The sequence below is a fragment of the Rana temporaria genome, chromosome 5 (genome assembly GCF_905171775.1).
Source record: "Rana temporaria chromosome 5, aRanTem1.1, whole genome shotgun sequence".
Lineage (NCBI taxonomy): Eukaryota > Metazoa > Chordata > Amphibia > Anura > Ranidae > Rana > Rana temporaria.
In genome coordinates, this window is record NC_053493.1 from 82,177,667 (window position 1) to 82,205,223 (window position 27,557).

The 27,557-nt window shown below is 47.3% G+C and overlaps 1 protein-coding gene across 1 annotated transcript in view; it reads right to left on the minus strand.

The window, feature by feature from the left end:
- Nucleotides 1-27,557, minus strand: part of GORASP1 (golgi reassembly stacking protein 1) — a 73,388-nt gene that overhangs the window by 10,203 nt on the left and 35,628 nt on the right. The window contains exons 2-7 of the mRNA XM_040352774.1: nt 20,116-20,196; nt 12,961-13,164; nt 12,794-12,880; nt 12,389-12,519; nt 9,636-9,789; nt 6,299-6,434 (exon numbers count right to left, since the gene is read on the minus strand). Of these exons, the coding sequence (XP_040208708.1) occupies nt 6,299-6,434; nt 9,636-9,789; nt 12,389-12,519; nt 12,794-12,880; nt 12,961-13,164; nt 20,116-20,196 (793 nt within the window). The remainder of the gene's footprint in view (nt 1-6,298; nt 6,435-9,635; nt 9,790-12,388; nt 12,520-12,793; nt 12,881-12,960; nt 13,165-20,115; nt 20,197-27,557) is intronic.

A 27,557-nucleotide genomic window follows, 5' to 3' on the forward strand; every position in this document is an offset into this window, starting at 1 on the left:
ATCCGAGGGTCTCAAACTGCAGCCTGCAGCACTGCCTGCCCAAAGGCTGTATCAGAATTCCTTCTTACGTCCAACTGGTAGAATTTTGTAAACGTGTGGACAGAAGACCAGGTTGCCGCCTTGCAAACCTGAGCCATAGAGATCTGGTGGTGTGCTGCCCAGGAGGCGCCCATGGCCCTAGTAGAATGAGCCTTTAATGATACTGGAGGAGGCAACCCTTTCAAGCCGTAGGCCTGAGTGATTAATTGCTTAATCCACCTAGAAATGGTGGACTTTGCAGCTGCCTGCCCCTTCTTGGGTCCATCCGGTAATATGAACAGCACATCCGTTTTCCGGATCTTCTTTGTAGCTTTAAGATAGGCCTTCATGGCCCTGACGATATCCAAGGTATGCAGCAACCCTTCCTTTCTGGAAGTAGGTTTAGGGAAGAAGGATGGTAATACCAAATCCTGGTTCAAATGAAAACTGGATATAACCTTCGGTAGGAAGGAAGGATGAGGGCGGAGAACGACCCTGTCCTTATGAAAAATAAGATATGGTTCCTTACAGGATAAGGCCGCCAGTTCCGATACTCTTCTTGCGGAAACTATGGCGACCAAAAATACTAACTTCCTTGTCAGTAAAACCAAAGGAATTTCAGCCAACGGCTCAAACGGTTGTTTCTGTAAACTTGACAGAACGAGGTTTAAATCCCACGGGCAAAGCGGGGATTTAACTGGAGGTTTAATACGTAAGACCCCTTGAAGGAAGGTCTTAACCAGCGAGTGGGTGACCAGCGGCCGCTGAAACCACACTGACAGAGCAGAAATCTGTCCCTTGATTGTGCTTAATGCCAATCCTTTATCCACTCCTAGCTGGAGAAAACTTAAAACTCTATCAATGGTGAATTTGCGAGGAAGCCATAGCTTGGACTCACACCAACCTACATAGGCCTTCCAGACCCTGTGATAAATCACCCTAGAGACCGGTTTCCTGGCTCTGATTAGGGTAGAGATTACTTTCTGAGACAGACCTCTACCCCTGAGAATCAGGGATTCAGCTTCCAGGCCGTCAAATTTAGATGCCGTAAGGCAGGGTGGAGGATCGGACCTTGCGATAGCAGGTCTGGCCGTAGAGGAAGAGTCCAAGGGTCTCCCACTACCATCCTTAAGATTAGTGAGTACCATGCCCTTCTGGGCCATGCTGGAGCTACCAGGATGACTGGTATGTGCTCCACCCTGATCCTGCGCAGCAGGCGGGGTAGTAACTGAAGCGGGGGAAACGCATAAAGAAGTTTGAACTGATGCCAAGGGCAAACCAGCGCATCGGTTCCGCAGGCCATCGGATCCCTTGAGCGGGACATGAACCTGTCTAGCTTCTTGTTGAGTCTCGATGCCATGACATCCACGTCCGGCACTCCCCATCTTTGGCAGAGTGCTTGAAAGATTTGTGGATGCAGAGACCATTCCCCCGGCCATAGAGTCTGGCGGCTTAAGAAGTCCGCCTGAAAGTTGTCCACTCCGGGAATGAATATTGCCGATATGCAGGGCACATGAGCCTCTGCCCATAGGAGAATCAAGCTCACCTCTCTCTGAGCGGCTTGACTCCTGGTTCCCCCTTGGTGATTTATGTATGCCACAGCCGTGGCATTGTCTGATTGAATTCTCACCGGGAACCCCTGCAATTTTGACGTCCAAGCCCTGAGGGCTAGTCGAGCAGCTCTGAGCTCCAAGATGTTGATGGGCAACTGCTCCTCTAGCTTTGCCCAAGTACCTTGGCGAGTGCAACCATCCAAAATTGCTCCCCAGCCTGTCAGGCTGGCGTCTGTGGTCACTATCTTCCAAGCCACTGGGCTGAAAGATCTCCCCTTCAGTAGGTTCTGAGGGTCTAACCACCAACACAGACTTTGTCGGACTCTTGATGAGAGCGGCAACGGGATATCCAAGGCCTGTGGCCTTCTGCTCCATGCTGACAGGATGGCTGCCTGCAGGATGCGAGTGTGACTCTGGGCGTATGGTACCGCCTCGAATGTGGCCACCATCTTGCCTAGTAACCTCATACATAGGCGAATAGTCGGTTCCTTTTTGCTTAGAACCAGTAGGATTAATTCCTTGATGGCTTTGACCTTCCTCAGAGGTAGAAACACTCTTTGTTGTTCTGTGTCTAATCTCATGCCGAGATATTCCAACTGCCTTGTGGGCAGGAAAGCTGACTTTTCTCGATTTAGGACCCAGCCGAACTTCTCGAGGTATTGGACCGTGAGGGCCACTGCTCGCTCCAAGCCGGGAGACGAGTGATCTATGACTAGGAGGTCGTCCAGGTATGCTAGGATCGTGACCCCTTGGATCCTTAGTTTGGCTAGGATTGGAGCTAGGACCTTCGTGAACACCCGGGGGGCCGTAGCCAACCCGAAGGGAAGCGCCACGAATTGGAAGTGACGCAAAGCCACCATGAAGCGTAGATATTTTTGATGTGGCTGATAAATTGGAACATGAAGGTAGGCATCCTTTATGTCTATGGACGCCATGAAGTCGTCCTTTTGGAGTGTGGCAGCTGCTGACCGCACGGATTCCATCCGAAATGAGCGGATCTTTAGGTATGCATTTACCATCTTTAGGTCCAAAATTGGCCTGACATCTCCATTGGACTTCGGGATGATGAATAGGTTGGAGTAGAAACCTAGTCCCTGTTCCAGGACTGGTACCTCTACTATTACTTCCTGGGAAAGTAGATGATTTAATGCCGACATTAATGCGGCTCCTTTCTCCGGATCGTTTGGAATCCTCGACTCCTGGAAATGAGGAGGAGGAAACTTTAGGAAATCTAATTTGTAGCCCGTGGCCACGGAAGACCGTACCCACTCGTCGGGAATGCTGGCTTCCCAAACCTCTGAAAAGAGTCGCAGCCTTCCCCCCACCTTCGTGGGTGGGGGCGCCCCTTCATACGGGCTTGGGGGCTGGTTTTGCTGGTTTGCGAAACCACTGCTTTCTGCCTCTAGCAGCCTGTCCTTGAGACTTGCTGTTGAAGCCGAAGTTTGCTTTCGCAGGAGGCCGTCGATACTGTTTGGCATTAGAGGGCCCCTGCCCAGGGGAGTACTGTCGTTTAAACGCAGGCCCCTGAAACTTCTTCTTAGTTGGCAAGAGAGTACTTTTGCCGTTTGAAATGGTCTGAATGTATTTATCTAGGTCTTCTCCGAAGAGTCGTCCTCCATAGAAGGGAAACCCTACCAGGAGCTTCTTGCATGGGGGCTCGGCCTCCCAGCTCTTTAACCATAAGAGTCTTCTCATATGGATAAGGGATAACGATAAACGTGACGCTTGCTGGATAGAATCCTTAATTGCGTCTACTGTAAAACATATGGCCCTAGGGACATCCGAAAATTCTTCTGCCTGCTGGGCAGGAATAAGTTTAAGCATCTGCTTAACTTGATCCGATAATGCTTGAGCAACCCCAATCGCAGCCACCGCTGGCTGTACTACTGCCCCTGCCGTAGTGAAGGAGTTCTTAAGTAGTGCTTCCAAGCGTTTATCAACTGGATCCTTGAATACCTGTATGTTTTCTACAGGGCATGTTAACGACTTGTTAACACATGAGATGGCTGCGTCCACTGCAGGAGTAGCCCATTTCTTGGAAAATTTATCTTCCATAGGATATAGGGCAGAGAATCTTTTAGGTGGTAAGAAGATTTTATCTGGCTTGTTCCAATCTTGGAACAAAACTCCCTCTAATAGAGGGTGGATCGGAAACACTGCATTGCTTTGAGGCGCCCTCAGTGAGCCCAAAGCTGAAACCGTTGATACCTGGAGATCTGGTACTGGCAAGTTGAATGCATTATGGACCAAGTCCGTTAAGGCTTGAATCCACCAGCCCTCCCCTTGGGAGACTGCTCCAGACTCCTCTGTATCCGGATCTTCGATCCCTGAACCTACTTGGTCCTTGTCCAAGAGATCGTCCAATTCCCCTGAGGAAAGGACCTCCTCTTCTGAGGGTCCACGCTCGGGCGACGGAGATCTAATCCGTTTACTGCCCCGCATAGCTGTGGCTATCATTTTTCCCATTCTTTTCTCCATCTCTCTTAAAGAGGTGAGTAATACCTCGTCCGTGACCATCTTAGGGTTGGACTGACCCGCGCCAGCTCCAGCCCCAGATCCCGATGGCCCCAAGGCTCCCTGAGGGGAAAGCAGCGGCATAGCTTTGTCCGAGACCTCAGACTCTCTGGGGGAATCCCCACCTCTTGTACCCTCTGACCCGGATGCCATGGTACAATACCGAGGTACACCTGCTACCTATTGGTACTTGGAACTATAAAAGTTAATTGCCCAAACACCTGTTTGGGGGATAAAAAATGCTTCCTCTCCCCTAGATGACCTTTTTTTTTTTTTTTTTTTCAAATCCAGGAAAGAAAAATCATTCTGTCCCCCTGAGTAGTATTGCAAGAAAAACTATGAGATGGAAAGAAACAGCCTATTTCTAGGCTTGAAAACAGTCTTCTGAAGACTGCAATATTCTTTTTGGCCACTGTGTGTCCTTGGCGCCCCGTGCTGCCGCTCTGGTCTTTCCTCCCCAGTTCCAATGTATCGAATGCTGTTTGGAACGAAAAAGAAAGGGCCGCCCCTTCCTTAAACCACTGACCCGCCCTTCCCCCCTCAGCTAAACGGCGCGAATTGCGCCTATAACACGTGAACGCGCGCGCGCGCCGATAGGGGGGGGGGGGGGTTGGGGGGAAGGGAGCCTCTCTGCTCCAGCTGGAACCACGAGGAGGTCGGCGTTTTGCCTGCTTAGCAGGCTCTGAGGAGGAAGACTGATGGAGCATCGCCTGGAGGCTTGTAGGTAAGCATAGCTCTCTGACACACACATACATTTTATATTACACAGGCCCTACTCAAATGCTTTTCCAACACTACAAGGGAGGTCACTTCTTATGGGGAAAAAATACACATAGAGCCATCCTATCATTAAGATATGTGACTAGTTTGCCAGATGCAGCGCATAACTTTAGGCATGTCCCCTGTGACCCCCCAGAAAAAACCTGCTAAGAACCAAGTTCCGCAAGTTTTCCCCTCACTTACCTGCTCCATGCCGCAGGACTTTGCCAAGCAAGAGGCCCAATCTTCCCCCATCTCCGTGGGGATGTCTAGACCTTCAGGCCCTGGGTTCCTATGAAGGATCCACTGTCCTGGGCCCATATAGCACTCTGGCAACAGAAACATTAGGCACCCAAAGGTTTCTAAGTTCTGGGCCCAGGGTCCAGCTCTCTAAAAAGAAAAGCATTATGGGCTATACCCCAAGGGTTTGGGGTCCGGTTACTGACCACTTTAGCGCTGAGGCCTTTGGACAGAACCGGTTAGCTCACCTAATCCCAAGGATGCGGAGGCAAGCTAAACCATGACCAACACCTAAGACACTGGCGTAAAAAACTGAGGTACTCCTCCTATGGGAGGGGGTTATATAGGGAGGGGCATTTCCTGTTTGAGATTGCCAGTGTCCATCACCTGAAGGTACTCCATATAACCCATATAGTAATGAATGTCGCTCTGTGTCCCGTGATGTAACGATAAAGAAAAGTGCTCTGGTCAGGAAGGGGGTAAATTCTTTCTTTTATAAATCGGTTCACAGAATACAAAGTGATCTGTGATTGGACAAGAGGAGAGAAGAGGCGAAAGGGCAGGATGGCTTGTGTGTAGAAGAGGTGTAAGTCTCCTGTTGGAATGCTGAAAGTACAGCAAAAGCTATATTATCAGCGCTCAATGAAAGTGTAAATTGTAAATAACAGGCAATGATCTAGGACAGTGGTCTCCAAACTGCTGCCTTTTGCTAGCCTTTATCCGGCCCTTGGGGCACTATCCCTCCCACTGATACGAGACACTATTCTGCCATCTGACACCGAAAATGGAGCACCATGTCTCCCGCTGACACCACTAATGGGGCACTATTCCTCCCTATGATACCAGCAATGGGGCACTATTCCTCCCCCTAATACCAGATGTTTACCAACAATGATGCCAGGAAAATTTCCACTCCCGCTGGCCAAAGTCCGGCCCTCCAAGAGTCTGAAGGACAATAAGCCGGCCCTTTGTTTAGAATCTTTGGAGACCCCTGATCTAGGAGGTTGTAGGACTTCTCCCAGATGCACTTTTTACAGAGTACAATAGGATGTACTCAAAAGCTTGCATGCTGTTATGCAGGAAACAGGAGTTCTCAGAAAAGTGAAGCCATCGTATGGACATTTTTTGATGGCTGTACTGTGGGGATTGTGTGAAACAAAAAATACCATAGTGTACATAAAGAGAGGATAAGGGGTGTTCTCGCGTTGTAATACCTGGATTTACCACTCTCTGGATCGGTGGCGGTAGGACCAGCGTATGCTCTCCAGCATCGTGGGGCGTTTGCATTTCAGCCAGTGTGACAGCTTCATCAGCCATATCAGTGTGAGATTCTGGTGCCAGCAGAGGAGCCTAAAAACAAGAACACGACACACATGTTACATTCTCAACCATTAACAGCAGCAGCTTATCTAAAAGCCAAATTCAGCTTTGTACGGCCATGAACTCAGGACACAGTGCTTATATGTGGAAGGAAGAAGATGATGTAAATCACTTATATGCTCAGAATAAGGTAGGAAGGAAAGGAAAGTGGTAGAGGACTGATCCTCAAGGAAGCCGTTTATAACTTTGGGAAATCTACAGAAAGCTAAAAAAGGAAATAAATCCAGAAAAGAGGTAAAGAATCTTGCATGAAAAAGCAGGGGTGCTCAGCCTTTTGAAGAGCAAGGGCCACTTAAAGTGGAGGTTCACCCTAAAAACGATTTTTTTACATTAAAAGTACAATAGTTAGGACATTTCATTTTGGCAGTTTTTTTTTTTTTTTGCTCTGTACTTACCTTTATATCCGGATTTTGTCCAGGGCTTCCGCATTCTGATGACTCCGAGACTGGGCGTTCCTATCCCAGCCTCAGGGTTCCGATGACTGCGGGACTGGGCATTACTATGCTCCCGTTCGATGATTGACGGCTTGTAAAACAGGTGACCTGTCGCACAACGCGCATCACCAGATTTCCAGAAATACCCGAGCTAAGAGTCGGCACTATACGGCGCCTGCGCCCGCCGTGTAGAGCTGACTGCGCAGGCGCCGTATAGTGCCGACTCGCAGCTCGGCTCTTTCCCTACGTCTGGTGACACGCGTTGTGCGACAGGTCACCTGTCACAAGACGTCAATCATCGAACGGAAGGATAGGAACGCCCAGTCACACAGTCATCGGAACCCAGAAGCCCTGGACAACATCAGGATATAAAGGTATGTACCGAGAAAAAAAAAAAAAAAACTGCCGAAATGTATTGTCCTTAGTATGCTGGATCTGCTAGATGCAATTTAAATTTTTTTTTTTTTTTGGGTGAACCCCCGCTTTAAGTGATTTGGCAACCGGTTGCGGGCCACAATGAATGACAGGGTTTTACCAGCCCCCCAGACCACAAATGTGAATGAGCCCTTACTGTCCTGAGCGCCCTAGAAGGCTGCTTTCACACTGATGCACTGCGGCTGACCTGCACTAGTGGTGCAGCACAGTGCACATGCGGCTTTCCTGCAGGTTAGCTGTGCTTTGTCATAAACTTCTAATGTATGTTGCACATGTGGGGCACTTTCTGAAAACACACCAAACTTGTAGGATATAATAGAATTTTATGGCTCATCGCCGCTAACCCCCAGGAAAGCCGCAGGTGCACTGCGGATCAGTGTGAAAGCAGCCTAATAACCCCTTTTTATAAGTGCTAATTTGCCAGTTGCAAAAGTGCAAATGCTCAGATACCTGAAACCGAGACCTTTGTGGTGCGATTTGAGCCCATACAAAATGAATGGGCTTAAATTGCACAATAAAGAATCATGTGATTTGAACAGGAACGCGGTGTGATTCCTGCCCAAATCCCATGCGGTTTCCCCCACCGCTCCTGTATGAACCCAGGATTGTCATATAGACTTCAGCCTGGGTTCACACAGAAGAGGTGTGGGAAACGGCATTCAATTCAGACAGAAATCACGCCGCATTCCTGTTCAAATCGCATGCGATACTTTGCAGTGAAATTTGAGCCCATTTATTTTGTATGGGCTTAAATTGCACCACAAAAGTATCGGTAATTGGTGAGTACTTGAGCATAAGTATCGGTATTCATACTCGCCAATAAAAACCGGTATTGGTGCATCCCTAGTTTAGTCTATTAAAATACTGGATGCATGTTCAAAAGACACAATTGGAAAATGAATGGAAATCTTATGCATAGAACCACAAGTTATTAGTCTGTTGTGGGATGTTCAAATCTGCCAAACCATTTGCATTGAATTGGTCTGATTATACCCAATTACAGTGAAACCTCGGATTGCGAGCAACGCGGTTAACGAGCGTTCCGCAATACAATTTTTTTTTTAATTCAATCCACAGCAGTGTGTAGTACTGCATTTGGCAAGAGGTGCGGGAGTGCAGGAGCCGATCGGAAATACTCAGAAAAACTCCATTCTGGAATGGAAATACTTGGAACAGCTCGGCTGAACTCGGAAAGGCTCTGGAGCCTTTCCATGTTCAGCCGAGCTGTCCCAAGTATTTCCGAGGCTCTCTGGCACCCCCCACCTTTGGCCACATGTAGTATTGCATGCCATAGAGTCAATGCGGACAAATTATGTTTGTTTCCATTGACTTGTATGGGGAAACTTGCTTTGATATGCGAGTGCTTTGGATTACGAGCATTCTCCTGGAACAGACTAATAACTAGATTCAGTAAGAGTTAGGCCGGCGTATCAGTAGATACGCCGACCTAACTCGGAATCTGCGCCAACCTAAGTTTAAGTGTATTCTCAAACTGAGATACACTTAAACCTATCTAAGATACGACGGCTTGCGCCGTCCTATCTTAGGGTGCAATATTTAGGCTGGCCGCTAGGTGGCGCTTCCATTACGTTCGGCCTAGCATATGTAAATCACTAGATACGCCGATTCACGAACGTACGTCCGCCCGTCGCAGTAAAGATACGCCGTTCACGTAAGGCATTTTCAGGCGTAAAGTTATTCCATCAAATAGCTGGACTAGTAATGTTAAGTATGGCTGTCGTTCCAGCGTTGAAATTTTAAAATTTTACGTTGTTTGCGTAAGTCGTCCGTGAATAGGGCTGGACGTAATTTACGTCCACGTCGAAACCAATACGTCCTTGCGGCATACTTTGCCGCAATGCACACTGGGATATGTACACGGACGGCGCATGCGCCGTTCGTAAAAAACGTCAATCACCCCCCATTGACATAAAACACGCCCCCTCAGCCTAATTTGAATTAGGCGAGCTTACGCCCGCCGCATTTACGCTGCGCCGCCGTAACTTAGAAGGCAAGTACTTTGTGAATACAGTACTTGCCTAGCTAACTTACGGCGGCGTAGTGTAAATACGATACGCCACAAAGATGCGGCGGGCTAATTGAATCCACCTATATGTTCGTAATCCAAGGTTCCACTGTATACAGCTTGTTTCATGTGCTACAAAATCTAGTAAACTTAATATATTGACACAAATGAGAGTCTCTGTAGAGAAAACAGCAGATGACAAAAGTAACAAAGTAAAAAGTGACTGCACAAAATTATAGTAAAATAATAGATGAATTATTGAATCCCACATCATACCTCGCTATATCCATTTGTTGGTGGCACAACAGGCAGCACAGGCTCATATTCTGATGGCAACGGTGAGGGTGGTTTTATCTCATACTTTTGATCCGGCCTCATAGCGTGTAAAGGAATCCGATGTAAATAACCGTAACCAATGCCACATCCCAAACTGCAACAACAATAATAAAAAAAAAAAAAAAACAATCAGAAGATCGATCATACAAAAACATAAGAAATGACCAAGTGATGTTTCCTGACACCATCCTGTAATTTTATATCTAAAAAAGAAGATCCATACAAACAGCAGAATAAAATGCTATCCTGCTGAAATAAGTTATTGTGCGTTAATCATTGTAGATGTATGGGCACTTTAAAGGGGAATTCCAGCGGATACCAAGTCCCTGTAAGGAAAGGATGAATTACCAGGCACCCATTTCTTACCGTTATCTGAAGCATTAAAGTGTCTCTCTTCTGTACCAGATATGTTCTGCAGTTACAACAGTCATGTTTGCTGCTATAGTCATAGAAATGAAGGTGAAGATGTGTGGAGGTGCAGGAGCCAATAGTGCCCACTGGGGGCTAGATTCAGAGAGGAGATACGCCAGCGTATCTCCGGATACGCCGTCGTATCTCTGAGTCCGGCCGGTCGTATCTATGCGCCTGATTCATAGAATCAGTTACGCATAGATTTCCCTAAGATAGGACCGGCGTAAGTGTTTTACACCGTCGTATCTTAGGCTGCATATTTACGCTGGCCGCTAGGTGGCGCTTCCGTATAGTTAAGCGAGGAATATGCAAAGGAGCTAGATACGCCGATTCAGAAACGTACGTCCGGCCGGCGCATTTTTTTACGTCGTTAACGTTAGGCTTTTTTCGGGCGTATATTTACCCCTGCTATATGAGGCGTATCCTATGTTAAGTATGGCCGTCGTTCCCGCGTCGAGTTTTGAAAATTTTACGTCGTTTGCGTAAGTCGTTCGCAAATAGGGATGTACGTAATTTACGTTCACGTCGAAAGCAATGACGTTTTGCAGCGGATTTTCGAGAATGCGCACTGGAATTTTTCACGAACGGCGCATGCCAAATGCGCGGGGTCACAGTTAATATACATAAAACACGCCCACATCATCCACATTTGAATTAAGCTGGCTTACGCCGACACATATACGTTACGCTGCCGTAACTAAGGGCGCAAGTTCTTTCTGAATACAGAACTTGTGCCTTAAATTACAGCAGCGTAACGTATCTGATATACGTTACGCCGGGCATAAAGATAGACGCTTCTATCTGAATCTAGCCCTGTGTGTCTCAGCCAATCAGGAGGGAGAGTCCCGGACAGCCAAGGCTCTCATGCAACGTCGCTGGATCTAGATGGGCTCAGGTAAGTATTAGCCGGGATGCTGCACACAGAAAGTTTTTCATCTTAATGCATAGAATACATTAAGATAAAAAACCTTCTACCTTTAGAACCACTTTAACCGTAAGGGTAGAAATAGACTTTAAAGTGTATCTGAACCCACAAAAACCCATTTTACATATTACAGCCTACCAGTCATTAGAGGAGGTGGTTGCATGACTTTTTATTTTTCATGTTTTATTTTAAAAACAAACGATCCTTTTGGTAACATGCTCCCTGTACCTGGCTAGTTATAATCACACACTCTTATGGAGGAAGCCATTGTGGTCACCCAGGCTGGACTTCAAACATGTCATCCTCATTTCACCTCCATCACGTGGGGGGAAAGGGGGATTCGTTTACAGAAGGAAGATAACATGATTTGAGCTTTCAGTTTAGTTCAAAGTAAGTGGCAAGAACACTACATTTCAACCAAAATCAACAGGTATTTTCTGTACTTGCCAAAAAAAAATTCTAGCATGAAAAATAAAAACAAACGCAGCCACCACATTCAAGGACTGGTAAGCTGCAATATATATTATTGATAGATCCAGGGTTTAAATATCCTTTACTGTTTCGGTGCACCTCAATACACAAGCAAAGGGATTGATACAAGGAAAGACGGGATGGACAGCCGCACTCCAAAAAAAAAACATAAGGTTGTCTTTATTGTAAAAAATAGATATAAAATGCACTACAAAACAAGCAGAACACAGGGAAAACAACCTACATGTTTCACACTCCGATTAGTGCTTATGGCGTGTGAAACGCGTAGGCTGTTTTCCCTGTGTTCTGCTTGTTTTGTAGTGCATTTTATATCTATTTTTTACAATAAAGACAACCTTATGTTTTTTTTTGGAGTGCGGCTGTCCATCCCGTCTTTCCTTGTGTCAATTGCTTTGTGCATTGCCAGCACCCTCGATTTCCTGAACCGTTGCTGATTTTCCCAACACACCCACCTAGAGCGGTTACTCCCTACACAAGCAAAGGGGGTGGGGGGGGGGGGGTTAGAGCACGAAATCCTGAATGCTTCTGAATCGGGAATCTTTTTATTAAAGCGGAAGTAAATCCATCTATTTGATAGTTTAAAAAAACAGTTAATATTCCCGGCATGCCGGAAATGCTAGATGTCACATTTGCTTGTGCTCTCAACCAAACTGTCAAACCATCCAATGGCTGGTTTCATAACTGATCACATGTGCAGCATCGTGGCAGTTGAAGATTAAACAGAGGCCAAGATGGCAGCTTCCTTGGCTGAAAACAATAGGAGGGTTTACTTCCACTTTAAGTATCCAGGTATTCAAGAGGGGAAATCCCCTTTATGATGCACACACTTGTCTACCTTATATGAATAAATTACAGCTCAGTATACCTTCCTTCACCTCCCCATGCCCCATTGGGGGTTACAAACACCTCCCGGCAGGAGTCGGTCTCAGTGTTGTAGACCAGCAGCTTCAATGGTTTCCCCTCATGAGATTCTATCAAAGCGTAGAAATCTTCCGACTGTAACAATACAAGCAAAAAATACAGTATACCGTTACACATTGAAAACTAACAGATAAATATAAATCTAATTGTACTTTGTATTTTAGCCATTTCAGAGAGCTAGGCTGAAAAACAGGCTCCTGATAGGACAGACGAAGACCTTTGAACTCAGCTAGTCAGGGGAGGTATGTTGGCATAACACAAACCTACTTCTTCACTGCAATATATCTACAGCCTCTCTTACCATTACCATTTGATCCTACATCACCTTTATAAACAGAGCTGCTCGTACCTCTTGTAAGATCTGATCAGACCCAACAATGTAATCCGTATGAGGCTGCAGCCTGGCCAAAGCTGCTGGGGAATTTGGCTCCACGTCCTAAAAACAGAAGAATATGAATGTAGGGAATATTTCAGACCAGCATATCTTCCTGCCCTGTGCACTGGTACTTCACTTACCAGGACATGCCACACGTGCTCATTGGCACCCTGAAAGCTGCAGAATCGGACGCTTGCACCCAGAAGTCCCTGACCCCCCCACATGTTACTTGGGGTGACTTCCAGTTCTCGCACTTTCATTGTCTTCGTGTTATAAACTTCCAGCTTCACAGGCTTCTCCATGTTGGCTTTCAAGAGATCTTTGAACATGCTGTTTTCTTTATTCTGAAGAGATAAAAACATCACATACAGCCGATAAACTAATGAAATAAAGCACTGTACATACTGCAGCAAAAAATAGTAGGGCCCAATCACACTGGGTGCGTTAACAAAACACATGGTATACCAGACTTTTCTGTATATAGCATCAAACCCAACATTCTTTCAAACGAATCTTCTGGTATTGCTAAATAATGGCCCATTGACATGGATGATGTCACAAACTCCAGCACCAAGAATCTGTGGACCCCTGCACCTGGAATAACCAGTGTGTGCCAAGAGCTGCAGCCGCTCAGCCCAAATAATGCAATGACAGGCCGATGGTGATTGCAGCTCACTGCAGGGGCGGACTGACAACTCATGGGGCCCCCGGGCAATAGAAGATTATGGGGCCCCTGGGCTTACAGATGGTCACCACGCCAGGAGGCAGTGCAGAGGTGGGGCAGCTAAAATCTCGGGATTTTCACATCAAAAGCATGTCGGTTTCAGACATATATCAGGGACAGGTGTAAAAAACAACAACAACACAGATTTTTACATACTGTCCCTGGTTTTACTGAGCCTGGCAACCCTGATAGGGCCCCCTAGTGGCATGGGGCCCTCGGGTAGTGCCAGAGTGCCTCAATGGTCAGTCCGCCCCTGGCTCACTGTGCCTGTTTATAAGGCCAGCAATCATTTGTGGTTAGGGACAGATGATCGAGGCTGGGCGCAGGCGGTTTCCAGCCATGACCACAGCAAGTAATTGCTGGCTGTCCAAATAGTCACCGATAGCCGTGGCCATCATCAGCCTGTCATTGCAATGTAAGTGCTGGGCAGCCACAGCTCTTTGCACACCCCGGTAATTCTAGGAGCAGAAATCTGCAGATTCTTGCAGCTGGAACTTGCAGGGTGTGCTTACTGCCTGTCTAAATGGACCCGAACCGAAAACAGCTTGAACACATACAAAAAAGGGGATATTAACCTGCTAAAAACTAGGGATCTCCCGATACCGATACTAGTATTGGTATCGGGACAAGTTGCAAGTCCTCTCCCCCGTGCTCCGTGCAGTCTTTCCTCCCCCCCCGTGCTCCGTGCAGTCTTTCCCCCCCCCCGTGCTCCGTGAAGTCTTTCCTCCACTCCCGTGCTCCGTGCAGTCTTTCTCCCCCCCCGTGCAGTCTTTCCCCCCCCCCGTGCTCCGTGAAGTCTTTCCTCCCCCCGTGCAGTTTTTCCTCCCCCCGTGCTCCGTGCAGTCTTTCCTCCCCCGTGCTCTGTGCCGCTATTCTCCCGCCCCCGTCCGTGCTGCTCTTCTCCCCCCCCCGTCCGTGCCGCTCTTCTCCCCCCCCCCCGTCCGTGCCGCTCTTCTCCCCCCCCCCCCCCGTCCGTGCCGCTCTTCTCCCCCCCCCCGTCCGTGCCGCTCTTCTCCCCCCCCCCGTCCGTGCCGCTCTTCTCCCCCCCCCCCGTCCGTGCCGCTCTTCTCCCCCCCCCCCGTCCGTGCCGCTCTTCTCCCCCCCCCCCCGTCCGTGCCGCTCTTCTTCCCCCCCGTCCGTGCCGCTCTTCTCCCCCTCCCGTCCGTGCCGCTCTTCTCCCCCCCCCCCCCCGTCCGTGCCGCTCTTCTCCCCCCCCGTCCGTGCCGCTCTTCTCTCCCCCCCGTCCGTGCCGCTCTTCTCTCCCCCCCGTCCGTGCCGCTCTTCTCCCCCTCCCGTCCGTGCCGCTCTTCTCCCCCCCCCCCCGTCCGTGCCGCTCTTCCCCCCCCCCCCGTCCGTGCCGCACTTCTCTCCCCCCCGTCCGTGCCGCTCTTCTCTCCCCCCCGTCCGTGCCGCTCTTCTCTCCCCCCCGTCCGTGCCGCTCTTCTCTCCCCCCCGTCCGTGCCGCTCTTCTCTCCCCCCCCGTCCGTGCCGCTCTTCTCTCCCCCTCGTCCGTGCCGCTCTTCTCTCCCCCCCGTCCGTGCCGCTCTTCTCTCCCCCCCGTCCGTGCCGCTCTTCTCTCCCCCCGTCCGTGCCGCTCTTCTCTCCCCCCCGTCCGTGCCGCTCTTCTCTCCCCCCCATCCGTGCCGCTCTTCTCTCCCCCCGTCCGTGCCGCTCTTCTCTCCCCCCCGTCCGTGCCGCTCTTCTCTCCCCCCCCGTCCGTGCCGCTCTTCTCTCCCCCCTAAATTTGTGAGGATGGAGAGCGGAGGTAGGAGCCGCTAAACCCGGCTCCTACCTTTTACGAATGGACAGAGTCAGTGATCACTGACTCTGTCCATTCACATAACTGAGCATCGTAACCTGTGTTTACGATGCTTCAGTTTATGAATGGAGAGGAGCTTCTCTCCATTCATTTCAGCTGAGTCTGCAGAGAAAGGGACTGGGGTGTCCTAAGTCCCTTTCTATGTATTAAAGGGGAGATTTCAGAGGTCTTTAAAGACCCCTGATATCTCACCAAAGACCCCCAACAGGGCTGATAAAAAAAAAAAAATTGCAATAAAAAAAAAAAAAAAAAAAAACACACATGAAAATTCACCCCCCCCCCCCAAAAAACAACAAAAAAAAAAAAAATCACTAAAAAAAAAAAAATGTAAAAAAAATACCGCCACAGTTACATGACATTAAAAAAAAATAATATACAAGCCATGCCCCCCCTTCTAGCTGTCAATCCTTCCTATTAGTCATTGGTGCAACTGAGCCAATGGGGGGGGGGGGGGCAGGCAAAAGATAAACGAACAGTTGAAATATTAATTCAGCTATATTCACCTATATTTTGCAATCTTCTGATCATTATAAAATCTATATAAATGAGTTTACTAAAGTAACAACTTCCTATACATTTTAGTCTGTATTATCAAGGTTTGCAACGGGTATATTTCAAGAAATTATAATTTCCAACACACGAAAACCTTGTTGACACTAAAAAATGGCAATGCATTGCAGTGGGTTTTGAGGCATTTTTGTAACACATTGCGTACGTTTTACACCCTGCACAGACCCTTTCATGTTACACCACATCCCTGGTAACAAAGGCTTTAAACAACAGTTTTCATGCATTTTACACGTTTTTAGTTCATTCTTATGGAGGTTCGAATGATGTATAACATACATCAAGCTGCATGCATATATGATTCAAATTACTGAAATAAGAGAATCGTCAACACAGCCAAGCATCTAGCATTTCTTATCTTAAAAGGTGGTTAATTAAAAGCGGAGGTTCCCCCATAGAGAACACATTTTCCCCTTAGATTCCTGCTCGTTTTTTCTAGGGGAATCGGCTAGTTGTTATAAAATATGATCCGTACTTACCGTTTACGAGATGCATCCTCTCCGTCGCTTCCGGGTATGGGCTGCCGGACTGGGTGTTCCTTCTTGATTGACAGTCTTCCGAGAGGCTTCCGACGGTCGCATCCATCGCGTCACGATTTTCCGAAAGAAGCCGAACGTCGGTGCGCAGGCGCAATATAGAGCCGCACCGACGTTCGGCTTCTTTCGGCTACTAGTGACGCGATGGATGCGACCGTCAGAAGCCTCTCGGAAGACTGTCAATCAAGAAGGAACGCCCGCTCCCGAAGACCCATACCTGGAAGCGACGGAGAAGATGCATCTCGAAAACGGGTAAGTACGGCTCATATTTTAAAACAACTAGCCGATTCCCCTAGACAAAACGAGCAGGAATCTAAGGGGAAAAGGGCAAAAAATAAATAAATGGGTGAACTCCCGCTTTAAGTGTCCATGTTTTTAATCTCAATTTATATGGATTTTCTATGTCTTATTATATGCTGCAGCAGCATTGAATAGCGACAGATGGAGACAGATTTCGTGTGTCATCAAACTACATTGAGTGTAATGGCCACCGTGTTATCTGGAATCCCCAGAAACAAGATGTTGTGGGTACACGTATCATTTCTTTCAAATCACCTATCTGGAAACAAACAAGCAGACACAATTATGTGAATTTTCCCTTTAAAATTACAGTATTTTGCCTGCGCTTCTTTCATAACACTAAATTGAGCAAACAATTCAGTGTAATTGGTAACCGGTGCCAGCAGCAGCTGCCAGAATGTCAACCAATTCATCAGGACCTGCAGTAAGCTGGCATGCATGCCTGGCAATTAGTCTATTGGGAGGATTACAAAGACCTGAGAACCTGAGCAGCTTACAATGTCATTAATAAATTACCTGGCGAGCATAATATAGCATGGAAATGTACTCATGGCTCTTCTGTAGACCCTCCATTTAAAGTAGGAAATGAATGGGAACTTTTGGTGTGGCTACAGAACAGGTTTTGCATAAAGAATATGTTTTCCATCTTAATTAGGAAAGGAGATGAAGCATTGGGGGCATTATAGAGTGTGGCGGGAGGAAATGAGCGGTGTTGATGCCGACAGAGCACCTCTGAGCGGAGTCAGAGGGCCAGATTCTCAAAAGAGATACGACGGTGTATCTCCAGATACACCGTCGTATCTCTGTTTCTGAGCCCGGGTATCCATGCGAGTGATTCTTAGAATCATTTACGCATAGATACGGCGTAGATCCGACTGGCGTAAGTCACTTACACCGTCGGATCTTAGATGTAATTCCACGCTGGCCGCTAGATGGCGTTTACGATGATTTCTCATTTGTCTATGCAAATGAGCCTGATACGCCGATTCCCGAACGTTTTTGTGCCGCCTCGTCGTCGTTTACGTCGTTTCCGTAAGCGTAAACTTACCCCTGCTATATGAGGGGTAAGTTTACGAAGGTCCGTCGTATGCCATGTTAAGTATGGCGTCGGGACAGCGTCGTCTTTTTCCGTCGTTTTACTGAGTCGTTCGCGAATAGGGCTTTACGCAAATGACGCTCACGTCGGCTTCATTGACGATTTCCGTCGTGAGCTGGAGCATGCGCACTGGGCTATTTTTACGGCCGGCGCATGCACAGTTCGATCGGCGCGGGGGCGCGCTTAATTTAAATACAAGCCGCCCCCTTTGAATTACGCGGCCTTACGCCGGGCCATTTACACTATGCCCCTGCAAATTACGGAGCAAGTGCTTTGAGAATACGGCACTTGCTCCAGTAAATTGCGGCGGCGTGGTGTAAATGGCTTACGCTACGCCGCCGCGGATTCTACGAGAATCTGGTCCAAAGACTCGGAGCCGATCTCTACTTTTTTTTTAGAGCGAAAGAGCAAACTTTTTTTTCCTAACAGTTTATGCTGACATCCCCAAGAAGATATCCATGAAAGATGAAGACATATTGGTACCGATTTACTAAAATTAGAGCATGCTAAATCTTGTGCCGCTGTGCAAAAAATTAAAACAATCTTCCAGGTTTTAGAACTAAAAAAAGCCAGCACTGCCCCCGCGTGTTGTGAATAACCTTCAAAATGTGTTGGGTGTGCTGCTAATAAACAATATTATAAACTAGTATCTCAAGGTTCACAGCGCGTCCCCTTATTCTCCAGTACAATAATGCCTATATGCAATTGAGTGCTATTAAACAATACGAATAGAGCAAAATATAAATTCCTCCTCCTTTCAATATTGTTAGAAAATAGCTATTTCAATGCATATATATCCCAAAAAATTGAATTTTTGTACTCACCGTAAAATCTTTTTCTCTGAAGTCCATGCACAGACACAGCTTCCTTATAATCTTGACTGTAGAGTTATGTTCCGTCTACCAGGAGAGGACTAGGCGTCCTCTCCTGATAGACAGAACATAACCCACTTGTCAAGACTAAAGGAGCTGTGTCTGTCCATGGACGAAAGAGAAATAGGATTTTTGTACTCACCGTAAAATCTTTTTCTCTAAAGGAACATAACCCTACAGTCAAGATTATAAGGAAGCTGTAACCGTCCATGGACGAAAGAGAAACTTTTTTTATTCAGTTCATTCAAAAACTGTTGTCCAATGCGACTTTGAGTGCAGTCTCTTGTGCTGGATTTAATTACTCCTGTGCATATATGAACACACTCCGTGCTCCCCTCTTGTCCCCACTCACTAAATACATGTGAAATGAATGAACTATAGTTTCCAAGTAGCCAGGTGTCTCCATTTTTCCTCTGATGGTCTCTCCTCCACTTCTTTTGCTCTAGGTTTCAATTGCCTCTATATTTCTCTATATAGTCTTGATAGGTGGAAAGATAAGCAAGGAAATGCTCACATAGTGTAAACCTGTTTTATTAAACGTGGTTACAGACCGACAGATTGCACTCACTTGTTTGCAAAGTTATACAAGCATGGATCAGTATGTCTCGTAGACACCAAGTCAAGGTGCGCCCCTCAGGTCATGTGTGACGTCACCAGTAAACCCCGCCTTGCGCGTTTTGCCCCTCCCTCTGGGCGCCTTCAGAAGCTGGGGTCTCCAGTTATTGGGTGACTCACCGAGTCACATCGAGACTATATAGAGCAGTGGTTCTCAACCTTCGAATGATGATTTGCCAGGGGTCACTGAATCCTGGGCTGTTCCTGAAGCCCCGACTTCTCTCCCAGCCTTTTCGCGGCTGCCAAGCTGGGCTGTCCCCGAAACCCGCGGCCGCCCACTCAGCCTCTTCGCAGCCACCCATTCAGTTTGTGGCATGGCTGGAGGTCAGCTGACTGGTGAGGAATGTGAAGTCAGAGGGGCTGGAAGGGACCCCATCTCCTGATTTTACTGTTAGGGGTCCCCACAACTAGGGACATTTTATCAAGGGGTGACGGCACTAGTAAAGTTGAGAAACACTGATAGAGATTGGAGGCAATTGGAGACACAGGAGTGGAGGAAGGACCATCAGGGGAAAAAACAGACACCTCGCTACTTGGAATAGTGCATTCATTTCACACGTATTTGGTGAGGTGGACACAAGAGGGGAGCACAGAGTGTGTTCACATATGCACAGGAGTGATTAAACCCAGCACAAGAGACTGCATGTAAAGTCACACTGGACAATAGTTTGAATGTACTGAATAAAAAAAATTAACTGGATATATTTTTTTAAAACAAGATTAATTTGCATAAAATAAGTTACTTATGTTATTCATAATCACTTACCAGCCTTGTATGTCCAATTGCTATAATAAAATCAAAAAATGGTTCAAGTCCTCCTTTCTGTGCTGGAGAATTCTCCTGAACCTAAAATAAAACAGATACATTATAAATTACTAAAGATAAATAGATGAATTATTAGAAAAAAAAAAAAAAAGATGCTTGCTATGATCTTCTCTATAAAAATAAAACCTTTTCCCTCCCTTAAAACTAATTTTGCTTTGTTACCAAGGTCTTATATCTAACCCAACCCCCTGACTTCTTGGCATGCATTGGTGATCAATAGTGACACTTACAGCACAGGGGAAGGCAATTGGTGGGGATTAGCTGAGTGGACAAAGTAGTCATGCCTACAATAACAAAATACATTCCTCCATACACCTCGTTTGTGTGGATGGAGAAATCTGTTTGGCTGAATGAAAAAAACAAAAAAAACAACTGGCTATACACACTAGTAGGTTTTCAAATATTCATACAAATATTCATACGAAAATTCTCAATCAATTTGATTGATGTTTTAAAGAACGTCTTTCACAAATATTGAAAAACTTAATTTGCTTTTAAACATTCCATTTTGAAACGAAAGATTTTCCTGCTGCTCCTTCGAATATTCTCATCACTGTGGTCGAAAACAAACGTCTATTTGACCTCAACTAATAATTCGAAACTCAAATGAACATTCTTTAAGCAAAAAAAGTATAAAATAAATTCTACTAGTGTATAACCAGCTTAACAGTATGTGGCCAGCTTAAAGGAGAAGTTCACCTTTCCCCAAAAAATGATAAATGCAAATGCCGTCTCTCTCCTCATTCGACAGATTGATAGCAGTAGAAGCCACTGGCTCTTGCTGCTAGGGTTTTCCCGATACCGAGCATTTGCCCGAGTACTTGTACTCGGGTAAATGCTTCGATGCTTCACCCGATACCTGGGCAGTCATGGTGATCAGTGCGGTGGGGGAGTTCCAAGCACCGATCACCGCTGCATAGATTGTATATAGTCTGGACAGCCGCTTCTCCCCACCCCCTGTGGCTTTCAGCTGCTTTGGTGAAATCAGCGGTGATCGGTGCCTGTAAATCTCCCACACACGATTACAGCTGACTGTCCCCGTATCCTCCTCCAGCCCCCCTCTGTTCTGCCCCTGTCCCCCTCTGTGCTGCCGTCTCCCTCCGTGTCCCCCTCTGTGCTGCCGTCCCCCTCTGTGCGGCCGTCTCCCTCCGTGTCCCCCTCTGTGCGGCCGTCTCCCTCCGTCTCCCCCTCTGTGCGGCCGTCTCCCTCCGTGTCCCCCTCTGTGCGGCCGTCTCCCTCCGTGTCCCCCTCTGTGCGGCCGTCTCCCTCCGTGCCCCCCTCTGTGCTTGTAACGCAACGTCCCACACTCCAATTGAGTGCTTCCGTCATATACCGCTTCCTATCAGTCTGGATATAGATATCAGATATTCCAGCTGCCCTTAACACACAACGAGACGAGACTTGTTTGTGTGCTAAACATGGAGTGTTTAATAGAACCAAGAATGCAACCTTATATACAGTTAAAAGAGGATCTAACCAGAATATAAATTAACATGAGCTAATTAACTAATCATTTACCCAGACTAGGCGACTCATAGATATGAACTTTTCATGGTAGATGTCCTGTCTCCTCTCACCTGCTATACAATACACATTATCATAAGTGTAAACACAGGACATCTTCACACAATAGCAGGGTCAATTAGCACAGAGAACAGAGAGTTGGCTGGAGGGGACAGCATTAGCATATAACATTATGAATGAGTCACTCTTACAATTAACCCGTTGAGTTCAGAATCAACTACCAGTAAATATATTTACAGATATCCTGGGATATATTGTGGATAATAATTACATAGTCCAAGATATAATTTCTCAGTCATCCTAGGTCCACTAGGGGCATAGGATGAATTTTAGACATAAGAGGGTCCGAGTCTGTCACAGTGCTGCCGTCTCCCTCCGTGTCCCCCTCTGTGCTGCCGTCTCCCTCTGTGTCCCCCTCTGTGCTGCCGTCTCCCTCCGTGTCCCCCTCTGTGCTGCCGTCTCCCTCCGTGTCCCCCTCTGTGCTGCCGTCTCCCTCCGTGTCCCCCTCTGTGCTGCCGTGTCCCCCTCTGTGCTGCCATGTCTCCCTCCGTGTCCCCCTCTGTGCTGCCGTGTCTCCCTCCGTGTCCCCCTCTGTGCTGCCGTGTCTCCCTCCGTGTCCCCCTCTGTGCTGCCGTGTCCCCCTCTGTGCTGCCGTGTCCCCCTCCGTGTTGCCGTGTCTCCCTTCGTGTCCCCCTCTGTGCTGCCGTGTCTCCCGTCTCCCCCTTTGTGCTGCCGTGTCTCCCTCCGTGTCCCCCTCTGTGCTGCCGTCTCCCCCTTTGTGCTGCCGTGTCTCCCTCTGTGTCCCCCTATGTGCTGCCGTCTCCCCCTTTGTGCTGCCGTGTCTCCCTCCGTGTCCCCCTCTGTGCTGCCGTCTCCCCCTCTGTGCTGCCATGTCTCCCTCTGTGTCCCCCTCTGTGCTGCCGTGTCTCCCTCTGTGTCCCCCTCTGTGCTGCCGTGTCTCCCTTCGTGTCCCCCTCTGTGCTGCCGTGTCTCCCTTCGTGTCCCCCTCTGTGCTGCCTTGTCTCCCTCCGTGTCCCCCTCTGTGCTGCCGTCTCCCCTTCTGTGCTGTCGTGTCTCCCTCCATGCTGCCGTGTCCCCCTCGATCTGTCAGGATGGAGAGCATAGGAAGGAGCCGGTAAATGTTTCAGTTTATGAATCAAGGTGAGCCGCTGTCTTCTCTCCATTCATTTTTAGCGCAGCTGAGGCTGCTGACAAAGGGACTGGGGAATCTGTGTCCCTAGTCTCTTTCCCTGTCTCAAAGGGGAGATGTCAGGGGTCTGTTAAGACTCCTGATATCTCACCAAAGCCCCCCAACAGGGCTGATAAAAAAAGAAGAATTGCAATAAATAATAAAAAAAATGTATTGAAAAAAAATAAAATTAAAAAAAACACACTGATGCTGTCCACCTAACCCCCCCCCCCCCCCCTTAAAAAAAAAAAAAAAAAAGCATTGTAAAATAAATTAAAAAAAATATATGAAATTAAAAAAAGTATCATCGGTAATTGGTACTTGTACTCGGTCTTAAAAAAGTGGTATCGGAACCACCCTACTTGCTGCTGTCAATCAAATTCTGTGACACAGGAGATGGGGGCAGGGCCGAGTCCTGCAGTCTGTGTCAATGGACGCAGCAGTGGGACTCGGGAGCGCCCCAGCACGGGTGCCCCTAGGGAAAGCGACTTTCCGCAGGGGCACCCGATAAAGTGGAGGGGCCTGGAGCGCCGCCGGGGGACTCCAGGAGAGGAGGATCGGTGATCGAGGACCATTGCACAGAACAGGTAAATATATGCATGTTTGTTTATTTTATTAAAAAAAAATAAGGAAAATTTACAACCACTTTAACTTGTATGGTAAGCCGACTGCCTGACAACGTTCTTTTCTCCACCTACATGAAAGGATTGGATCCAATTACAAAGCTAAGAGAGAAGAAACCTGCAGTGTGCGATAATCTGGAAGATCAGATAGCCAAGGTGTGGCTACACTTGCAGTTACATGAACAACAGGTGTACGAAGCTTTTCCGCCACCGTGTTCTAGATCTACCGGTTTATCCTTACAAAAACAAAAACTACAATAGAGAACACACGGACAACGCTGATAATGACTTCCAACTAAATAAACACAGACATAATACGCTTAAGGCTACATTCACAAGGGAGATCAGCATATGAATTCCATCGGCAGATTCCTGCATCTGAAATGAGAGATGTGTGCATAGAGCTGCCGGCCCTCAGCCCATACAATGCAATGACCGGCTGACGGCAGCCACAGGCAGGGCCAGATTTACGTCTCAGGAGTCTATAGGCAGAGAATTCCGAAGAGCCCCCCCCCAGTAAGACCAACCCTTTTTTTTTTTATTATTATTGCAATTGTCTAGGAAACACAACATTTCTGTAAAAAACACACTAAAGTAAATGTTAGGGCAAACAATCGCAATAAACTACGCACGTGTTTTGTAAAATAAAAAAGACGAGGTTGCACCGAGTAAATAGATACCCAACATGTCAAACCTTAAATTTGTGTGTGCCCGTGAAATGGTGACATACTTCAGTGCCCTTTATTTTCTATAGGTGAGGCTTCAAAAGCCCCAAATAGGTCATCAGTAATGTTACGAAGGAGGTTGTGTGCTAGAATTATTGCTCTCACTCTGGCGTGCACAGCGATATGTAACACGTGTATAGCAATGTTTTCATGTGTAGGCGCCCCTGATGCCTGTGTTTACATTTGTATGTGCGTATATGTGGGGGGCTTTTTTTGGGGGGGGGGGGGGGTTGTGCTTGGGTGTAACTTTATTTTTTAGCAAAATAAAGAATTTTTATTTTTGTGTAACTTTTTATTTTTTATCACATAGACATCGCATTGCAATACATCCCCTCCGGGCGATGCTAGCCGGGGAAAGTGACAGGGTGACCCGGAAGGGACGTCATATATGTTGCTTTCTGGGTCACCAACAAGAAGGGGAGGAGAGCGGACGGTGTCCTCCCTCCCCTCCACCCACCATGTCTGTCCCAAGCCCGCAGATGGGCAAACAGAACCTGTAATCCATGGCAGGGGTGTTCGTGTGGTTTTTTTTTAGGGGGTGTTGGGTGCTGGTGCCGGAGGTGTGCGGAGGCAATCTGGTGGTAGAGTAGTCGCCCGAATGCTTCCTCTTAAAAGGCAGAAGTCTGCGGCGGCAAAAGGGTTAAAAAAACCCTCATACTGACGGGTGCCCCTCTAGGAAGGGCTCCTGTAGGCACGTGCCTAGAGGAAAATCTGGCCCTGGCCGCAGCTTTTCAAGACTGTTGGTACAGCCAGCTATTACCCGCACTTAGGGACAGATGATCATGGATGGACACACTCTGTGAGCGTCTAGCCAAGACCTCTGCAGGTAATCACTGGCTGTGCTAGGCAGCCACATATAGCCTGTCATTACATTGCATGGGCTGAGCAGACACAGCTGTCATTCCAGCCGCAGATTCTTGCCACTGGAACTCGCAGGGTGTGACAATCGTCTGTGTGAATGTCGCCTTCAGCAGATTTCCAGGCAAACAGGTAAATTCACAAATGACATTTTGTTTTACCTGCCAAAGGATTTGTATTTCTGAGATTTACACAGCACAGCCCTGCATGGCAGGGATGGAGACCTGATTTTCTCTATTGCGGTAACATTTTTTCCTCCACCACCATGTGACTAGACAGTGAAAAGAGAAGCAGAACATTGATGCCTTTGTCACTTTGTTCTCTCCTCACACCTGCATGCTTCACACACCTGCAGGACAAATGGTTGGCTTCTTGTGCTGCTTCCCCCTAACCCAGTCTGAGCTGTGCTGTACAGGGACTGTAGGAGGCTGATAATAGGTTAAAGTGATATTAAAGGTGCTTTTTCTTTTATTTTTTAAAGACAAACATGTTATACTTACTTGCAGCCCCGATCCTTCTCTTCTTGGGTCCCCTGCCAGCGCTTTTGGCATCCTCCCACCTTCGAGTGCCTCCCCTGCAAGCCGTTTTCTGGGGGGGGGGCACTCTTGCAGGCTCAATCCCTAGCTCCGTTGGTTGCGTCTATTAACACAGACAGAGGGGCTTTGCCCCCCCCCCCCTCCCTTCATAGGATTGGATTGACAACAGCAGGTGCTGCTATCAATCTGCCCTGTGAGGACTGAGAAAGCAGATATACTCACTGTGGAACCTGGGAGGTTAATCCTCTGCATTATGTAAAAAGGTTGTTAGATACAGTCTTCTCTGATCCTCCCCTTCTTTTACTATCCCCAATTCATCTGCTGATAGTACAGAGCATTCTCAGTTTGTTATGTATTGCTAGAGAGTTTTTTTGTTTTTGTTTGGGAGAGTGCATGTGATCAGCACAAGGCCAATCAGCACTGTCCAGACAGAGTCAGGGGTCCTGCGGCCTGATAGGACAGTTAGAGGAGAATGAAAACTCCTCCTGCAAGCTTTAACCAGACACTGATGGAAGTCATACGACTGCTATATACTGCTGATGAGAAAAGATATTTAGCAGTTTATATTTACTAAAATAATTGCATTTCCATGTTCTGTGTACTGTGGGCGACCAGATATAGTGAATGCCGGGTCCTGGGTTTAGTGACACTTTAAAGCCTCAAGTTTTTTTTTAACCTTAAAGTGGTTGTAAACCCTCTGGGGGAAGTTACAGATTAAGGCTTACCTGTGGGCGTTTGCAAGATCTCCTAAACCTACACGGTTTAGGAGATATTTGCCAAAAAGAATACACCGATGCGCACCATAGACGGCGTAGGCGCACTGAAAATGACGGTTTTATGAATCGATAACGCTAGCTTTGAAGGCTCCCGCGTGCATGTGTGGAGTGACGTTATCGCCGCTCTGGCCAATCACAGCATCGGAGCGGCGATACCCGGAAGTAACCTTTCAGATAGATGTCTGCGGCCGAAGGGGGAGACGAGGACGTCTTCGATCTAAGGTAAGTAATTTATAATGAGTTAGTATGCTAGTTAGGGCTGCAACTAACGATTATTTTCATAATCGATTAGTTGGCCGATTATTGTTTCGATTAATCGAATAACAGCCTTAAAAAAAAAGAAATTTGCATTTTTACATTTTTTTTGGGCCAATTTGTTGTTGGGCAGATTACAAAACACAAATTGCCGCAAAAACACATTACTCGCTTTTCTGCAGCTTCTCCATTGAAGTATATTGAACCAAAAAAAACAAAATAGCACCGTTTTGCGTTAAAAAGTCCTTGCCGTTTCCAAATACGCAGCACCTGAAAAAAAATCATGGATGTGAACGTGTCCCATAGAAAAACATGTAAATGAACTGTAGTGTGTTTCTGCAAAAAGCACCAAAAAACAGAGGTGTGACCCCGGCCTGAGATGTTTAGTAACATAATGGGGTTAAAAAAACAAAAATAAAGTACAAAAAGAGCAAATAATCCCTACTGTAAGGCCTTGTACACACGATCAGTCCAAACTGATGAAAACGGTCTGATGTGCCTACACACCATCGGTTCAAAAACCGATCGGGTCAGAACGCGGTGACGTAAAACACAACGACGTGCTGAAAAAAAACGAAGTTCAATGCTTTCAAGCATGCGTCGACTTGACTCTGAGCATGCGCGGGTTTTGAACGGATGCTTTTGCGTACTGACCATCGGTTTTGACCTATGAGTCAGGCGTCCATCAGTCTGATTTTAAAGCAAGTTCTGAGGCCGCGTACACACGGTCGTTCCAAACCGATGAGAATGGACCGAAGTTCAGTTTCATCGGTCCAAACCGACCGTGTGTATAGCCCATCGGTCTGTTGTCCTTCGGGCCAAAATTTTAAAACTTGCTTTAAAATCGAACAGATAGACCGCTGACCGATCGGTCCAAACCGATGGTTAGTACAGAA